Here is a 20,132-nt window from a genome sequence, read left to right as displayed (position 1 = left end):
GAGAATTCTAGGCCAATCTTGTTGCTTCCTTGTCTCTTGAAAGTGGCAGAAAAATGTGAATGGCCAGCTCTTTATGTTTATTGAAGGTACAAACCTATTCCATAGAACTCAATTGTGCTTTTGTTCCCATTATATCAGTAAGTCGGCTCTTCTGCCGCAGAGTCTAGAGGTCAGATTCTGGATCAGGGTGAACTGCAGCACTGCTGCTATCTGACCTGAGCGCAGCTTTCCACACCGTATCCCACAGCCTCCTTCTTGAGCGATTGTGAATCTATGGTGTTGGATACAAGGCTCTGCAGTTGCTGGCGTCTTTTTTGCAGGGCCGCTCCTGTGAGGTCATACTGAAACCTTTTCGCTCTCTGGTTCTGTCATTACAACAGGGGGTGCACAGAGGGCTGCTCGCTGAGCTCTACTCTTTTCAATCTTTATTCACGCTCCCTTCCCCCCGGCTGATATCATCAAGCGTCACAGGTTTGGCATCATATTGTACGCCGATGATAAGCAGCTGATTGTCACCTTGACACAGCACTCCCCCATCGCGGCGGATTCTCTGAGAGATTGTTTGTCAGCGGTGGCCCAATGGATGGACCACAACTGCTTAAAATTAAACGTGGGCAAGACCAAGGTCCTTATTTTTGGCAAGAAGCCATCAACCTGGTCTCCCATTTGGTGGCCATCTGCCTTAGGCCCACTTCCTTCACCAAAGCCTAGGGTTAAAAACCTAGGCAGTTGGTTTGAGGAAAATCTTACCTTTGACAGTCATGTCACGGCCTTGGCAGACAAATGCTTTGGGATTTTGAAATCCCTGAAGAATACCATTCACCTTTTTCCTGAGTCTGTCCCAAAAACTGTGATTCAGGCACTTGTTTATCTTAGTTGGATTATTGTAAAATCCTTTATTTGGGAGTGTCTGTGCCAGCTGATAAGACTGCAGCACGTGCAGAATTCTGCAGCCCTTCTTCTGTTAAATCTTTCCAAACGGACCTCTATGAGCTTAGCTCTGAGTAAATTGCACTGGCTCCCGATCAAGAAACATCTTTCCTTTAAGGCTCTTTGCTTCTGCTACTGAGCCTTCAGGAAGACAGGGGCCAGCTATTTGCACCTGCTCATTAGGTCTTATTCTTCTGCAAGGTTCCTTAGGTCCTCTGGGGCACTGTTGGCTCGAATACTCAGAGTTAAGTTCCGCAATGGGGGCAGTTCCTTCAGTCTTTTGGCACCCAAGTTATAGAGCTCTCTTCCTCTCTGTCTTGCAGTCTGAGACAAAAGATGGCTTTTAGATAGCCTTTTAGTTCTGTCTAGCCGTCTGTAAACAGTCCTTGAAAGTTTCTGACCATGCAGTGCTGGGGCACTTCTTTGAAGTAACTAGCACGCTATAGAAATTTTATTATTATAATTGTTATTCTCTTGCCTTAAGGTGTTGTGGACACTGGTGTGTTGATATAGGCGTTACGTTGAACCACATGAAGTCCCAAAGAAGCACCCGTACTATTGCATGGTCCATACAGAGCCATTTCTTTCTGACTCCAGCATGGACCATTCTGCCACTATCCAAAGTTGGGCTGCAGTATAGTAGCATGGGATACTCTGGGTCCCAAGACTGCCCAACTCTTGAGGTTGTGTCATCAATTTGTGCGAGAGCCAAGGGGCACTGTCCCTCCATATAAAAGACATCAGGCGGCGTTGGATACCCTCAAGTATGTGGGGTCCTGCCATATTGGGAGGGCCTAAAGAAGGTACAACAAGCAGGGGAGAATATTCATTTTAACCGCATTGATGCTGCCCAGCCAAGAAAGTATCAATTTATTCCATCAGTCAAGATCTACTGCAATTGACGCCATTAGGTTGGGGGAGCAGTCGGGGTGAGAGGGGAGTTAGCATGGAATTAGATCTTCAAACGCTCGTGTCAGCCATACCCCCTAGGTCCCTCATCAAGAACTTGGCCCATCGGAACTGGAAATGTCTCCCCAACTCCTGCTCTTCTCTGTTTAGTGTAAGATTGAGTATTTCTGACTTGTCAAAGTTGATCTTCTAGCCCAAAGCTTGTTCAAATGCCCCAAGTAGCTGCACCACTACAGGTAAGGAGGTTCCTGGGAGAGCCCAGTGTGTAAAAAAAAAAAAAAAAAAAATTCATTAAAATAAAGCGCCATTTTAAATTCTTGAGGACCCAACTTTATCCCTGTTATTTCCGAATTATGCTGTATTAGCCAAGCCAGCAATTCAATAAATAGAGTAAATAACAGTGGCAAGAGTGGGCAGCCCTGCCTTGTGCCTCTGGAGAGGGGGAACGGTTGGGCGAGGTATTCATTTAGTGCTACTTTAGCCTTATGGGTTTGTGTAGCTGGCAAATATATGTACAAACTTGAGGACCCAACCCCAGTCTCCGGAGGGCTAGATAAAGAAAAGTCCAATCAACTTTGTCAGAGGCCATCTCGCCATCCTGAAACAGGAAGCTCGCAGAGATGTTTTTTAGAGAGCCTTTCTCAAGTAGGTGAATAGCCAATCTAATATCATGTTTCCGCCCTGGAATGAACCCACTCTGGTACAGATCCACTAGGTGGGGAATTCCATTTTTTCAGGTGTGTACAGGATTTTCATAAAAAGCTTTGGGTCTAGGTTAAGGAAAACTTTCAGGTGGTAGGAGGTACATTATGATAGTTTTTGCCGGGTTTTGGTATGATTGTCACAACTACCTCTCCCATGGTCTGAGTGACCGCTCTGGCCCCTGCACAATGGTTAAAGCGTCATGAGTTTTGGGTTTAGCTGTGTCGCAAATATTTTATAAAATTGTGATATGAGGCCATCGGGCCTTGGTGTTCTGCTTGAGTGACTTAATGGCTAGCTAGGCATCCTCCAGTGTGATGGGGTGATTCCTGCTGGGCTCGACAAGTGTCTACAGTCGCCCCGATCCTGAAGTACTCTCCCTGTGCCGAGGAAGGAGGAGCTGCCGCTGCAGAGCCACTCATAGAAGTGGTGGAGTTAGTCAACTTTCTCAGCTTCCTCTACAAGACTATTCCCAGTCACCAAGGATTTTTTTCACATTCTCCCCAGAGACATAAACACATTTTTTAAGATGTGAGAAGGAAGCCTTATTTGTTTGATACATATGGAGTTGGCCTTGAGTCGTAATAAGTGCGCAGGTGGCATGACACGACGGCTGTCGTAATTTCTCCAACCTCTGGATATTGCTTTCTAATTGGTGGACCTCATGCATGAGGAGTTGAGTTTGCAGAGCCTGGTGCATTCAGCTACTGCTACCGCTAAGACGTGGCTTCTAATGACTGCCTTCCAAACCCCAGGTGTGTTGACTTCCACACCCTCATTAAATTCAAAATACTTGTCAAAGCAGTTGCTAATAGCTTGGCCATTAGTAGGGTCTCTCAGTAAGGTGGGGAGGAGCTGCCAAGCATGGGGTTGCTTTTTATGTCCTGTCCCATGTCCAGTTCATTTAGGACGTGCCGTAGTCCGAGAACGCAGTTGGCTCTGTCGTCATTTGTCGAAGTTGCCCAATGAGAGAATTGCACAGGAATATATCATCAAAATGAAAGTGTTCGGTGGGCGAGGGAGTAAAACATAAAGCCAGGTGCCTCCTCGTGTTTCTCCCTCCAGGCGTCCCAGAGACTTTCTTGAGGTGTTTGAAGACGGCACCTCTAGGTGTCCCCTCATTTCCATCTCTGCCTCGGCAAGGGTCCCAAACTGTGTTAAAGTCACTGTAAGGACAATCCCTCCTATGGCTAGCTCTGCTAGCCCTTCCAGGAAATCAAAGAGAAAGGAGTCTTATGCTGTAGGATCCCTTCCAGAATCACAAATCGGCTGTCTGTGCCAGTTTTAGAATAATGGAAAGATCATAGTCCTTTCTGCTTAGTGAAGACTGGTGAGTGATATGCTATGGGATTTGTAGTATATTTAAATCTCCCTTTGTCCCCATTAGTTAGTGGGTGTCCTGTTCGTAGATTATAACTGAGTCATAGGTTCTAAGAGTTTGTATGGCATCCCGTTTCGAAGAGGAATTCAGGGAATTCAGCCCGCTTATTAAGTGATATTATTCAAATCCTTGTCTGATCAGAGAATGGGGCCAGAGCACATCGGTGGCTGCCACCTTAATGTCTGTAATTGTACTATGGAAACTTAATTTCCTCCCCGCCCCCTTCAGCAACAACCTACAAAGATAATTTACAGGAACAACAAACCAGTAGTCTGTGAGAACTAGATGGAGGTAAACTGCGTCCTCCAGAGTTAGATGGGGGGGACGGGGTGTCCCAAACACCCTCTATCAAGGGTGGGTGGTTCCCCTCTCCAATGCAGGCCTCCATTCCTGGTGCCTGTCCATACCTGGTCAGCCTACTAGAGAAAGCACACAGGCCTCCTCCTCACCCCCATTGTCAACTCACACAGTTGGCTTCCATGGTTACACAGTAAAGGTATCCACTAGGTCACAACTGCCATTGCCAGTCAAAGGGTGGAGGAGATCCTCTACAGCCCCCCAGCTACCTTGTGGTTGGATTGTCTGAGACATTCTAGATCCCCTAGGTCGGTGTATGGTTGTCACAGATTGGCTTTTTTAAGCAGCTCTAGGTTCTCATTTAGCTTGCTGTCTTTCTGACAAACAGCCTCGTCCAGGTCCACAAGGTGGGTTTCTGGGCCACAAGGATGTTGGAGCTGTTCTTGATGGTCAACAAACTCATTCTTGAAATTGACCACTCAGGTAGCCCAAGACACAGAATAGCATCATACCATAACTCCTGTTGTTGTTTTTTTGTCTGTCTTCCAAGCAAGGCCCTCAGTCCATATCCTGCGGCTGCGGGCGTTGCCAGGGGTTCCCCAGTATCCAGAGAGCCCGCAGTGCTGCAGCTACTGCCTTTGCAGTCTCCGGCATATTATCCAGGGGGAGACCCAGCAAAACCACCGCTCTCTGTACCTCTATAAAGATGTGTTGCTGGTTGCCGATCTCAAATGAGAGGCCAAACTGGTAGGGCCATTGGTAATGCTTACCATCTTTCCAGAGCGTTCACATGATCGGTCAGAACTCAGCACGACACTGAAGTGAAGTGATATCTTGATAGATCACACAAGAGTAGTTTTGAAAGCTTACCTTTCCTGCTTTTCTGGCATGTCGAAGGATTTCCTCTTTTTCTGAGAAGAAATTGAATTTAATCAACACATCTCTGGGTCTCTGTTGCTGAGAATGAGTTTTAGAACCCTTACAATAAACACTGTTAAGATTGATCTCAAGTTGGCCATCACATAGCAGCGATGACAACTTGCCAGTCACTAATGTTTCTAGGTGAGCGTCTGAGATTTCTTCACTGGGGCCCTGGAGCCATAGGTTCTCTTCTCAATCGATTCTCCAAGTCCTCTAGCTTGTCGACTCCCAGTGTTAGTTCTCCAGTGCTGCACATATGTCTGCCATATCTGTCCCTCATGTCAACATGGTCTACAAGTGACTTTCTGCATCACTGGCCCACAGCATTTTGGTCCATGGGAAGCTCTGCTATTTTCGTGGTAAGGTCAGTGGGGAGGTCAGTCAACATCAAAGTCCTGATGAACTTATACCTTAGTTCCGTTTTAAAGATTCAGTGACTGTCTATTAGCTCTGCTTTGGTCAGTGCCTTGTTGTCTTCTGCAGGTACAGGCCTGTTCTGTGGTATGTCCAAGTATGCAGCAGGCTGCCTCTGTGTGTGGTTTTCAGTTTGGGGACATGTGGAACACTGTCTTGCATCATTGCTGGCTGTTCCAGTGAACGGAGGGGCCCTAATGGTGCAGTTGTTCCACTGCTCGCGCCTCTGGGCTTGTGGTCCTTATAGGGAGGTTGATTGGGGGGCAGAGGGAAGGTGGGGGGCAGGTAAGAGCCGGCCCGTCAGGCGGCTCACTCAGCAGCATATCCCCACACATGCCAACCGACTTTATGGGCAGGCCTCTCTGACCTCCACTTCGGGCATTCACACAATCTGTAGCAGTCTGTGAGAAGTAGGCCTCCACTACATTCACTGGGCCATTCATCACCCCCACACCATTTGCAGATCTTCAGAGTACCCCCCCAAAAATCCTACAGGTGGCAAAGTCTGTAGACTTTCATCCTTCTGTGTCTGTTCGGGGCTAGCGGCTTGACGCCATCATGGGTACTCACCCGCTTGCCTCATCTGTGTGGCCGAGGTGCACTCAGTCCATCGGCCTCCCTGCAGGCACAACCACCTGAGCTGCTGAAGCACTCTGCAGCTTGTCTCCGGGGTGGCCGTGCCGCCAGAAGTCTCTCCTCTCTCTGTACGGCTGGTCTCACCTCAGCAAGCCCCACGGCTCTCCTCACAGGCCTCGGTTCCTCAGCCTGCTGCTGCTTAAATATGCGTCTTCGACCGGATGAAGAGTCCTGGATCGCTGCTTTGTTTTCCCTCGGTGGGGCTGTGGGGACGGAGCAAACTGCACTCTCTGCATTGCTTTCCCTTGGTGGGGTCGTGCGGGGTGGAGCAAACTACACTCTCAGGGGGGGTGGGGGGGTTTGACTGTTTCTGCTCTTGCTAAGAATTGGAAGCAGGCGTAAACATTTGGGTTCACAGGAGTGATGGCAGGATGTGTTTCACCGCTTCGCTATCTTTGCTATGCTTGAAAAATTGATACTTTTTAACAGGTGTGTCTGTTACTCAAATAATCACACTTTTGACCCTTTCTTAGGGTTCTTGCCTACAAGTGGCAGCATTTTTAAAAGTGCTGTTCGAGTTACTGCCCTATCTAGTGCTTCTAATAGCGGGATGCTTTCATTCTTAGACATTAATTGCGTGTGTGTGTGTGTGTGTGTGTGTGTAATGTGTCTGCCTGCAAATGTGTCCTTGTGTGGATATGACGCGGTCTATCCATGTGCCTGTATGTGTCTGAATGTGTGGAGTTTTTGTGTGTGTATGCAAGCATGCATTTGGATGTTCAATTTGGGTGCCTTGATGTGCTTTTCCTGTTGGACCTTCCAAAACAACATGCCGCAATTACAATAGGGAACACATAGCTATAATAATCTATGTCTGTTGGCCTTGCCTTTGCTTGTCAGGTCTGTGCTGACTTTGCAGCAGTCTGCTTGATCTATTGTTACAGTTCTTTAAAAACAATCTACGGAGAACAGGCGTTGTCTCTGCCCAGAATAGCACTTCTTTCTCACCGAATGTTGTTGACTTTGGTGCATCATTTGGCGCTTCCAATGGTGTTTTGCATTGCAATGTAAGAGCGACTATTTTATATACCAAATGTCCTGTCCAGCATCACCCATCAAAGTATTTTCCTCAATAATGCACAGTTTATGGAAAGCATTTTTTTGTTTCCTAATTAACAGTTTTGTAATCATGCTACAAAATTCAATCCAGACCTATTGTTTTTATGGTTATCAGACTTTACGATGCATGACCTGCACAGAACATTTGGCATTTAGCAATGGAGGCCCAGAACTGGCCATTGCAAGTTTATACAGAACTGAAGATGCTGATGGTATACATGCACAGCACCTGATTGGAGTAGGCTGTTGACATCTTCTCAGACTATAGCAACTCTAGGTTTCCATGATGCATGGCAATCCATCTAAATACTGTAGTAGTATGATTTTAAGACTGTGCTTGCTAGATAAATATCATGATTTTGTCTTTCTTCTATTTGATAATATGCTAACAGGCCATTTCTCTAGCGCCCTACTTGGTACTTTCAATAATATGCACATAGTAGACAACTCTAGCCTGGTTACCTCCCCATTAATATCGCTATTATTACGCATGTCATATGAGTGACTCTAGGGTTCATGCCACTGGTTTGTTTTTATTCTGAATGTGTTTACAGAAACATTGATTGAAAATCCCTGTACAAAGTCTCACAGTGGTTTAATTTATATTAACATGTTTATTTGATGATGGCTTATTGAGTTTCACTAAGTATATCTTTAATCCTCAGGTCATGCAAAGTGTGTTGAAGTTGTGAAGACGTTTAACTTGCCCATGTTGATGCTGGGAGGTGGTGGATACACGATCCGTAATGTGGCACGGTGTTGGACTTATGAGACAGCTGTGGCACTAGATTGTGAAATTCCAAATGGTGAGGATTAAACTTGTTTCCAGCTTTTACATTACGTGGGCCTTGTTGAGCTATACACTGAATTGAAATGTTTTACATTTACCAGAGCTCTCAAAATCTCTCAAATTTTACAGTTTGTTCCGAAGCAACTCATTCAGTCCAGGTTTTCTCTTTGCAGGTTAGCATTTCTAGACCTGCTTGCAGAACTAGAAGAATTAAACTACCTTAAAGTAAAGAAAAATCAAGGTTGATTGAGTACTTGTTACCGACATGCGATAGCCTGGGAGTCCACTGACTACTTCAAATGCTTCTCTAAGCACTGGGGTAGCTAGGAGCTATTTGACACTTTTAAATGTTATCTGGTTCCTTTTGAAATTTTGGAAGTAATGTTTTATCATTAGTTTCAACTGCTTAACCCTATCGTTACTTTCAAATCCTCAGCCCCTCCCGCCTTTCGTTTGTACATCTTCCCCCGCAACTAATCCATTTTAAATGTGGACTTCTCATAATGTTATTCATTTCAACATTTGGCTGTAACATGCTGTCTTGAAACAGGTTGGTCTCTGAAGGCTATCTTGCAGAAACCCCCCTTGCTCTTAGTCTTATAAACCTAAGCTCTAGCTGCTATGGCAAGAACCAAAAGTCAACCTAATGAGGATTCTGTTGGAAGTTTTGATAAGGCGCAAAATCATTTATCCAAAGGTGGCTGCTCCTTTCACTGACAAAAAGATGTATTTCTAGATGTTACTTCATAACAATAATTTCTTCTTTAAAATCGCTCTCAATATTGCAGCTCTGGCACATCTTAAAGGAGTGTAAGTAGTGTGTTAATGTCTCCCAGTTTATTGTTATTCAATTTATCGACCTCTAATTAATTAATGGCCAAGTTGTCCTCCTAAATATTAAAGTTTTTGACTTATTGGTTATATGGAGGTGTAGGTACTAGGTGCATAACTCCCCAAGCCATTTTGTCTGCAATAGAATGTCACGACATGATACATGCTCCTATGGTAAATATTCAACAGAGCTGTGTCTAGCCTCCAAAAATGTTACCTCTGCATTTAATGGAACAATCCTACTTGGATATGAATAGATGACAAGTTTAGTGGTTCTTAAATGAAATTAGGGAATACTATGTCATCAGTAAGTCACACTCGTGATTAACAAGAAGTATGTAGTCAAGGGAAAATGGTCTAAGGAATCACGGAATTTTGCTCACACTCACTCTAAAGGTAGATTGCATCTCGTCCTCTAGAAAAAGCCATAGAGCAATACAAATAGATGGGATTTCTTGGATGCACAGCTTTAAAAATGAAAATGTCCTCCTTAGCACAATGGGCAGCACGATTGGTATGGCACTGTAAATAGTGGTTCTTCCACCCTGAATGGAACAATTCAGGTACACTTTCATTTGGTCTTCGAGGATGGTCAACTGAAGTCCATTTCTACATTACGCAAAATTATTTAAATACTTGGAGGATTGGAAGCCTTTCCCTCGCTTACCCCTGAATGTGGGCACACTGCTTCCATGGCTAATCAAATCTGGCCAACTTTTGAATAGTGGGGCTATTCATCTAAATGTGTTATATTGAGCTGTTCATTTTCTCCTAACACATTTCCCCTCACCCCGCTCCCACAAACCACATCCTAGCAGAAGCTGAGATTAATTACTTTCCTGCTCCAGAGTGTAATGCACTAATATACTTGAGTCTTTTATTCCTTTTCTAACACTGAGCAGAAGAAGGCTAAAGGCAGTGTCTTAAGCTACACTAAGCGGTTCCTTCCTGCAGTCCGGGAAACCCTTGGGATTTGTGAAGCCTACTTAAGGGGTCGGTGACTGCTTGGAAAATTAATATTAAATTAATAAAGTGTATATAAATAAAGAACCAAAATGTAATATTAAAACATTTAAAACGTTCTGTAAATTTGAAGGAATTTGATATTGGAAGTTAAAAATTAAGTTAGTATCCCAAGATTGATTTGTGCAAACAGTGGAAGTGCACCAAATGGCATATAGTATGGATGATGAGTAGAATCCATTGAATTTAGAAAACCTCCAACCTTCCCATCAAAATGAAAATGTTCAGTTGATGTTTTCATAATTGCAAACTATATCAAATATTTCATAATTTCTGTATTTGTTTTATGTATTCCTGTTTCTGTATTTTTTGTGTCTTGTTTTGCCTTTCAAATGATCGAAAAAGCTTAGGCCAGGGTCACTGGTTTCCACTAATGTCTTGCTATGGGACCCTTATTTCTAATAATGATTCAATGGGGGTCTCCAGGTTCCAGTATTGAATATGTGGGGGCCTACAAAAATCAAAAGGTTACGAACCACTGAGCTAGACCTTTCAAGGCAGAGATAGTCCAAACATGGCTTGGGAAACACATGTGAGGCAGAACTGTGCATGTAGAAGGATAAATTCAGGCTGTTAAAACTGTAATGTCAATCATAAGAATCAATTAAATAAAGTAGATAGAAACTGTTTTAAATGAATACATTTGGTTTGTATGGCCCGATGCATAAAAGGCATTTTGCAAACCACTTGATGTGTTTTGCTCAACAAATGGTTTGCATATGCCCTTCATTTTAAGTTGGTGCCGTATTCCCTCATCGAAAAAATAACAGATGATGGACGAAATGCTGAACAATGCAAACATTCACCCTCAGTCACAAAGATCTTGGTTTAATCCATCCTTTTTTTTTTTTTTTGCCCACCACGCCACTCCACCCCAATTTGGACCCAGTCCAGCCTGAGCTGCCAAGTTAAGTCCATCCTGGACCGGAAACAAGCATTCTGGGACTGGTTTCAGGGTATCATCGAGCAGGGCTGTTCCCATGGGGATCAGGGTCAAGACTGATTTGCATATGGCTGGGTCCAAACTGGAATGGCATGGGTAGCAAAAAACGAAGGATTAAGGCCCAGATCTGTGTACTGTGGGTGTAAGGAAATGCCTCCTTGGCATGGTTGCCCCCTGACTTTTTGCCTTTGCTGATGCTATGTTTACAATTGAAAGTGTGCTGAGGCCTGCTAACCAGGCCCCAGCACCAGTGTTCTTTCCCTAACCTGTACTTTTGTATCCACAATTGGCAGACCCTGGCATCCAGATAAGTCCCTTGTAACTGGTACTTCTAGTACCAAGGGCCCTGATGCCAAGGAAGGTCTCTAAGGGCTGCAGCATGTCTTATGCCACCCTGGAGACCTCTCACTCAGCACAGACACACTGCTTACCAGCTTGTGTGTGCTAGTGAGGACAAAACGAGTAAGTCGACATGGCACTCCCCTCAGGGTGCCATGCCAGCCTCTCACTGCCTATGCAGTATAGGTAAGACACCCCTCTAGCAGGCCTTACAGCCCTAAGGCAGGGTGCACTATACCATAGGTGAGGGTACCAGTGCATGAGCATGGTACCCCTACAGTGTCTAAACAAAACCTTAGACATTGTAAGTGCAGGGTAGCCATAAGAGTATATGGTCTGGGAGTCTGTCAAACACGAACTCCACAGCACCATAATGGCTACACTGAAAACTGGGAAGTTTGGTATCAAACTTCTCAGCACAATAAATGCACACTGATGCCAGTGTACATTTTATTGTAAAATACACCCCAGAGGGCACCTTAGAGGTGCCCCCTGAAACTTAACCGACTATCTGTGTAGGCTGACTAGTTTTAGCAGCCTGCCACAAACCGAGACATGTTGCTGGCCCCATGGGGAGAGTGCCTTTGTCACTCTGAGGCCAGTAACAAAGCCTGCACTGGGTGGAGATGCTAACACCTCTCCCAGGCAGGAATTGTCACACCTGGCGGTGAGCCTCAAAGGCTCACCTCCTTTGTGCCAACCCAGCAGGACACTCCAGCTAGTGGAGTTGCCCGCCCCCTCCGGCCAGGCCCCACTTTTGGCGGCAAGGCCGGAGAAAATAATGAGAAAAACAAGGAGGAGTCACTGACCAGTCAGGACAGCCCCTAAGGTGTCCTGAGCTGAAGTGACTCTAACTTTTAGAAATCCTCCATCTTGCAGATGGAGGATTCCCCCAATAGGGTTAGGATTGTGACCCCCTCCCCTTGGGAGGAGGCACAAAGAGGGTGTACCCACCCTCAGGGCTAGTAGCCATTGGCTACTAACCCCCCAGACCTAAACACGCCCTTAAATTTAGTATTTAAGGGCTACCCTGAACCCTAGAAAATTAGATTCCTGCAACAAGAAGAAGGACTGCCCAGCTGAAAACCCCTGCAGCGGAAGACCAGAAGACGACAACTGCCTTGGCTCCAGAAACTCACCGGCCTGTCTCCTGCCTTCCAAAGATCCTGCTCCAGCGACGCCTTCCGAAGGGACCAGCGACCTCGACATCCTCTGAGGACTGCCCCTGCTTCGAAAAGACAAGAAACTCCCGAGGACAGCGGACCTGCTCCAAGAAAAGCTGCAACTTTGTTTCCAGCAGCTTTAAAGAACCCTGCAAGCTCCCCGCAAGAAGCGTGAGACTTGCAACACTGCACCCGGCGACCCCGACTCGGCTGGTGGAGATCCGACACCTCAGGAGGGACCCCAGGACTACTCTGATACTGTGAGTACCAAACCCTGTCCCCCCTGAGCCCCCACAGCGCCGCCTGCAGAGGGAATCCCGAGGCTTCCCCTGACTGCGACTCTCTGAAACCTAAGTCCCGACACCTGGGAGAGACCCTGCACCCGCAGCCCCCAGGACCTGAAGGACCGGACTTTCACTGGAGGAGTGACCCCCAGGAGTCCCTCTCCCTTGCCCAAGTGGAGGTTTCCCCGAGGAACCCCCCCCTTGCCTGCCTGCAGCGCTGAAGAGATCCCGAGATCTCTCATAGACTAACATTGCGAACCCGACGCTTGTTTCTACACTGCACCCGGCCGCCCCCGCGCCGCTGAGGGTGAAATTTCTGTGTGGACTTGTGTCCCCCCCGGTGCCCTACAAAACCCCCCTGGTCTGCCCTCCGAAGACGCGGGTACTTACCTGCAAGCAGACCGGAACCGGGGCACCCCCTTCTCTCCATTCTAGCCTATGTGTTTTGGGCACCACTTTGAACTCTGCACCTGACCGGCCCTGAGCTGCTGGTGTGGTGACTTTGGGGTTGCTCTGAACCCCCAACGGTGGGCTACCTTGGACCAAGAACTGAACCCTGTAAGTGTCTTACTTACCTGGTAAAACTAACAAATACTTACCTCCCCTAAGAACTGTGAAAATTGCACTAAGTGTCCACTTTTAAAACAGCTATTTGTGAATAACTTGAAAAGTATACATGCAATTTTGATGATTTGAAGTTCCTAAAGTACTTACCTGCAATACCTTTCGAATGAGCTATTACATGTAGAATTTGAACCTGTGGTTCTTAAAATAAACTAAGAAAAGATATTTTTCTATATAAAAACCTATTGGCTGGATTTGTCTCTGAGTGTGTGTACCTCATTTATTGTCTATGTGTATGTACAACAAATGCTTAACACTACTCCTTGGATAAGCCTACTGCTCGACCACACTACCACAAAATAGAGCATTAGTATTATCTCTTTTTACCACTATTTTACCTCTAAGGGGAACCCTTGGACTCTGTGCATGCTATTCCTTACTTTGAAATAGCACATACAGAGCCAACTTCCTACATTGGTGGATCAGCGGTGGGGTACAAGACTTTGCATTTGCTGGACTACTCAGCCAATACCTGATCACACGACAAATTCCAAAATTGTCATTAGAAATTGATTTTTGCAATTTGAAAAGTTTTCTAAATTCTTAAAAGACCTGCTAGGGCCTTGTGTTAGATCCTGTTTAGCATTTCTTTTAGAGTGTAAAAGTTTGTAAAAGTTTGAATTAGATTCTAGAACCAGTTTTAGTTTCTTAAAAAGTATTCCAACTTTTAGAAGCATAATGTCTAGCACAGATGTGAATGTGGTGGAACTCGACACCACACCTTACCTCCATCTACAGATGAGAGAGCTAAGGTCACTCTGTAAACTAAAGAAAATAGCAATGGGCCCCAAACCTACCAAAGTACAGCTCCAGGAGCTTTTGGCAGAGTTTGAAAAGGCCAACCCCTCTGAGGATGGCAACTCAGAGGATGAAGATAGTGACTTGGAGGGAAATTCCCCCCCTCCAGTCCTACTTAGGGAGAGCAGGGCTTCTCAAGCCCTGACTCCACAAATAATAGTCAGAGATGCTGGTTCCCTCACAGGAGGGACCAACAACTCTGAAATCACTGAGGATAACTCCAGTGAAGAGGACATCCAGTTAGCCAGGATGGCCAAAAGGTTGGCTTTGGAAAGACAGATCCTAGCCATAGAGAGGGAAAGACAAGAGATGGGCCTAGGACCCATCAATGGTGGCAGCAACATAAATAGGGTCAGAGATTCTCCTGACATGTTGAAAATCCCCAAAGGGATTGTAACTAAATATGAAGATGGTGATGACATCACCAAATGGTTCACAGCTTTTGAGAGGGCTTGTGTAACCAGAAAAGTGAACAGATCTCACTGGGGTGCTCTCCTTTGGGAAATGTTCACAGGAAAGTGTAGGGATAGACTCCTCACACTCTCTGGACAAGATGCAGAATCTTATGACCTCATGAAGGGTACCCTGATTGAGGGCTTTGGATTCTCCACTGAGGAGTACAGGATTAGGTTCAGGGGGGCTCAAAAATCCTCGAGCCAGACCTGGGTTGACTTTGTTGACTACTCAGTGAAAACACTAGATGGTTGGATTCAAGGCAGTGGTGTAAGTAATTATGATGGGCTGTACAATTTATTTGTGAAAGAACACCTGTTAAGTAATTGTTTCAATGATAAACTGCATCAGCATCTGGTAGACCTAGGACCAATTTCTCCCCAAGAATTGGGAAAGAAGGCGGACCATTGGGTCAAGACAAGGGTGTCCAAGACTTCAACAGGGGGTGACCAAAAGAAAGGGGTCACAAAGACTCCCCAGCAGAAGGGTGATGAGACAACCAAAACTAAAAATAGTAAAGAGTCTTCTACAGGCCCCCAAAAACCTGCACAGGAGGGTGGGCCCAGAGCCTCTTCACAAAACAATGGGTACAAGGGTAAAAACTTTGATCCCAAAAAGGCCTGGTGTCATAGCTGTAAACAGCATGGACACCAAACTGGAGACAAGGCCTGTCCCAAGAAAGGTTCCACTCCAAACTCCCATCCAGGTAACACTGGTATGGCTAGTCTCCAAGTGGGATCAACAGTGTGCCCAGAGCAAATCAGGGTCCACACTGAAGCTACTCTAGTTTCTGAGGGTGGGGTGGATTTAGCCACACTAGCTGTCTGGCCGCCTAACATGCAAAAATACAGACAGCAACTCTTAATTAATGGGACTAGAATAGAGGGCCTGAGGGATACAGGTGCCAGTGTCACCATGGTGACAGAGAAACTGGTTTCCCCTGGCCAATACCTGACTGGAAAAACTTACACAGTCACCAACGCTGACAATCAGAGAAAAGTACATCCCATGGCAATGGTTACTTTAGAATGGGGAGGGGTCAATGGCCTGAAACAGGTGGTGGTCTCCTCAAATATCCCAGTGGACTGTCTGCTTGGAAATGACCTGGAGTCCTCAGCATGGGCTGAGGTAGAGCTAAAAACCCATGCAGCAATGCTGGGTATCCCTGAACTGGTGTGTGTGAAAACAAGAGCACAGTGCAAGGCACAGGGTGAAAAAGTAGAGCTGGAGTCTGGAAAAATGGCCCAGCCTACCAAGAGAACAGGAAAGTCAGTTGGGAAACCAACTGCAACACAGCAAAAGAAAGGGAACCTCTCTTCTCAGGAAGAAGTTCTGCCCTCTGAGGGAACTGAGCCTTTGGAGCTTGAACCTTATCAGGTTGAGCTCTTAGGCCCAGGGGGACCCTCCAGGGAAGAGCTGTGTAAGGGACAAGAAACCTGTCCCTCTCTTGAAGGCCTTAGGCAGCAAGCTGCTGAAGAGTCCAAAGGCAAGAAAAATGGAACACATAGGGTCTATTGGGAAGATGGGCTCCTGTACACTGAGGCCAGAGACCCCAAACCTGGTGCCACTAGGAGAGTGGTAGTGCCTCAGCTGTTCAGAGAGTTCATCCTAACATTGGCCCATGACATTCCCCTTGCTGGACATTTGGGACAAACCAAGACGTGGGAGAGGTTAGTCAACCACTTCTACTGGCCCAATATGTCCAACATGGTTAAGGAGTTTTGCCTCTCCTGCCCCACCTGTCAAGCCAGTGGTAAGACAGGTGGGCATCCAAAGGCCCCCCTCATTCCACTTCCAGTGGTGGGGGTGCCCTTTGAAAGAGTGGGTGTGGACATAGTTGGTCCACTGGAACCTCCCACAGCCTCAGGAAATATGTATATCCTGGTAGTAGTGGATCATGCTACCAGGTATCCTGAAGCTATTCCCCTTAGGTCGACTACTGCCCCTGCAGTAGCCAAGGCCCTCATTGGTATCTTTACCAGAGTGGGTTTCCCTAAGGAGGTGGTGTCTGACAGAGGTACCAACTTCATGTCAGCATACCTAAAGCACATGTGGAATGAGTGTGGAGTGACTTATAAATTCACTACACCATACCATCCACAAACTAATGGCTTGGTTGAGAGATTCAACAAGACATTAAAGGGCATGATCATGGGGCTCCCAGAAAAACTCAAAAGGAGATGGGATGTCCTCCTGCCATGTCTGCTTTTCGCTTACAGGGAGGTACCACAGAAGGGAGTAGGGTTCTCACCCTTTGAACTTCTGTTTGGTCATCCTGTAAGGGGACCACTTGCCCTTGTTAAAGAAGGCTGGGAGAGACCTCTCCATGAGCCTAAACAGGACATAGTGGACTATGTACTTGGCCTTCGCTCTAGAATGGCAGAGTACATGGAAAAGGCAACCAAAAACCTTGAGGCCAGCCAACAGCTCCAGAAGTTTTGGTATGACCAAAAGGCTGCACTGGTTGAGTTCCAACCAGGGCAGAAAGTCTGGGTTCTGGAGCCTGTGGCTCCCAGGGCACTCCAGGACAAATGGAGTGGCCCTTACCCAGTACTAGAGAGGAAGAGTCAGGTCACCTACTTGGTGGACCTGTGCACAAGCAGGAGCCCCAAAAGGGTGATCCATGTAAACCGCCTTAAGCTCTTCCACGACAGGGCTGATGTCAATCTGTTGATGGTAACAGATGAGGATCAGGAGGCAGAGAGTGAACCTCTCCCTGATCTTCTGTCATCAGACCCAAAAGATGGTACAGTAGATGGAGTGATCTACTCAGACACCCTCTCTGGCCAACAGCAAGCTGATTGTAGGAGAGTCCTACAACAGTTTCCTGAACTCTTCTCCTTAACCCCTGGTCAGACACACCTGTGTACCCATGATGTGGACACAGGAGACAGCATGCCTGTCAAGAACAAAATCTTTAGACAATCTGACCATGTTAAAGAAAGCATCAAGGTGGAAGTCCACAAGATGCTGGAATTGGGAGTCATTGAGCGCTCTGACAGCCCCTGGGCTAGCCCAGTGGTCTTAGTCCCCAAACCTCACACCAAAGATGGAAAGAAAGAGATGAGGTTTTGTGTGGACTACAGAGGGCTCAATTCTGTCACCAAGACAGATGCTCATCCAATTCCAAGAGCTGATGAGCTCATTGATAAATTAGGTGCTGCCAAATTTCTAAGTACCTTTGACTTGACAGCAGGGTACTGGCAAATAAAAATGGCACCTGGAGCAAAAGAAAAGACAGCATTCTCCACACCTGATGGGCATTATCAGTTTACTGTTATGCCCTTTGGTTTAAAGAATGCCCCTGCCACCTTCCAAAGGTTGGTGAATCAAGTCCTTGCTGGCTTGGAGTCCTTTAGCACAGCTTATCTTGATGATATTGCTGTCTTTAGCTCCACCTGGCAGGATCACCTGGTCCACCTGAGGAAGGTTTTGAAGGCTCTGCAATCTGCAGGCCTCTCTATCAAGGCATCCAAATGCCAGATAGGGCAGGGAACTGTGGTTTACTTGGGACACCTTGTAGGTGGAGGCCAAGTTCAGCCACTCCAACCCAAGATCCAGACTATTCTGGACTGGGTAGCTCCAAAAACCCAGACTCAAGTCAGGGCATTCCTTGGCTTGACTGGGTACTACAGGAGGTTTGTGAAGGGATATGGATCCATTGTGACAGCCCTCACTGAGCTCACCTCCAAGAAAATGCCCAAGAAAGTGAACTGGACTGTGGACTGCCAACAGGCCTTTGACACCCTGAAACAGGCAATGTGCTCAGCACCAGTTCTCAAAGCTCCAGATTATTCTAAGCAGTTCATTGTGCAGACTGATGCCTCTGAACATGGGATAGGGGCAGTTTTGTCCCAAACAAATGATGATGGCCTTGACCAGCCTGTTGCTTTCATTAGCAGGAGGTTACTCCCCAGGGAGCAGCGTTGGAGTGCCATTGAGAGGGAGGCCTTTGCTGTGGTTTGGTCCCTGAAGAAGCTGAGACCCTACCTCTTTGGGACTCACTTCCTAGTTCAAACCGACCACAGACCTCTCAAATGGCTGATGCAAATGAAAGGTGAAAATCCTAAACTGTTGAGGTGGTCCATCTCCCTACAGGGAATGGACTTTATAGTGGAACACCGACCTGGGACTGCCCATGCCAATGCAGATGGCCTTTCCAGGTTCTTCCACTTAGAAAATGAAGACTCTCTTGGGAAAGGTTAGTCTCATCCTCTTTCGTTTGGGGGGGGGTTGTGTAAGGAAATGCCTCCTTGGCATGGTTGCCCCCTGACTTTTTGCCTTTGCTGATGCTATGTTTACAATTGAAAGTGTGCTGAGGCCTGCTAACCAGGCCCCAGCACCAGTGTTCTTTCCCTAACCTGTACTTTTGTATCCACAATTGGCAGACCCTGGCATCCAGATAAGTCCCTTGTAACTGGTACTTCTAGTACCAAGGGCCCTGATGCCAAGGAAGGTCTCTAAGGGCTGCAGCATGTCTTATGCCACCCTGGAGACCTCTCACTCAGCACAGACACACTGCTTACCAGCTTGTGTGTGCTAGTGAGGACAAAACGAGTAAGTCGACATGGCACTCCCCTCAGGGTGCCATGCCAGCCTCTCACTGCCTATGCAGTATAGGTAAGACACCCCTCTAGCAGGCCTTACAGCCCTAAGGCAGGGTGCACTATACCATAGGTGAGGGTACCAGTGCATGAGCATGGTACCCCTACAGTGTCTAAACAAAACCTTAGACATTGTAAGTGCAGGGTAGCCATAAGAGTATATGGTCTGGGAGTCTGTCAAACACGAACTCCACAGCACCATAATGGCTACACTGAAAACTGGGAAGTTTGGTATCAAACTTCTCAGCACAATAAATGCACACTGATGCCAGTGTACATTTTATTGTAAAATACACCCCAGAGGGCACCTTAGAGGTGCCCCCTGAAACTTAACCGACTATCTGTGTAGGCTGACTAGTTTTAGCAGCCTGCCACAAACCGAGACATGTTGCTGGCCCCATGGGGAGAGTGCCTTTGTCACTCTGAGGCCAGTAACAAAGCCTGCACTGGGTGGAGATGCTAACACCTCTCCCAGGCAGGAATTGTCACACCTGGCGGTGAGCCTCAAAGGCTCACCTCCTTTGTGCCAACCCAGCAGGACACTCCAGCTAGTGGAGTTGCCCGCCCCCTCCGGCCAGGCCCCACTTTTGGCGGCAAGGCCGGAGAAAATAATGAGAAAAACAAGGAGGAGTCACTGACCAGTCAGGACAGCCCCTAAGGTGTCCTGAGCTGAAGTGACTCTAACTTTTAGAAATCCTCCATCTTGCAGATGGAGGATTCCCCCAATAGGGTTAGGATTGTGACCCCCTCCCCTTGGGAGGAGGCACAAAGAGGGTGTACCCACCCTCAGGGCTAGTAGCCATTGGCTACTAACCCCCCAGACCTAAACACGCCCTTAAATTTAGTATTTAAGGGCTACCCTGAACCCTAGAAAATTAGATTCCTGCAACAAGAAGAAGGACTGCCCAGCTGAAAACCCCTGCAGCGGAAGACCAGAAGACGACAACTGCCTTGGCTCCAGAAACTCACCGGCCTGTCTCCTGCCTTCCAAAGATCCTGCTCCAGCGACGCCTTCCGAAGGGACCAGCGAC

General features: G+C 46.8%; 1 protein-coding gene across 1 annotated transcript in view; it reads left to right on the top strand.

The window, feature by feature from the left end:
• HDAC2 (histone deacetylase 2) overlaps nucleotides 1-20,132 on the top strand; it is a 169,529-nt gene that overhangs the window by 66,154 nt on the left and 83,243 nt on the right. The window contains exon 9 of the mRNA XM_069234546.1: nucleotides 7,915-8,055. Within this exon, the coding sequence (XP_069090647.1) occupies nucleotides 7,915-8,055 (141 nt within the window). The remainder of the gene's footprint in view (nucleotides 1-7,914; nucleotides 8,056-20,132) is intronic.

The sequence above is a fragment of the Pleurodeles waltl genome, chromosome 5 (genome assembly GCF_031143425.1).
Source record: "Pleurodeles waltl isolate 20211129_DDA chromosome 5, aPleWal1.hap1.20221129, whole genome shotgun sequence".
Taxonomy (NCBI): Eukaryota; Metazoa; Chordata; class Amphibia; order Caudata; family Salamandridae; genus Pleurodeles; species Pleurodeles waltl.
The sequence above is the reverse complement of the archived record's forward strand: the minus strand, read 5'-3'. Positions and strand labels throughout refer to the sequence as shown.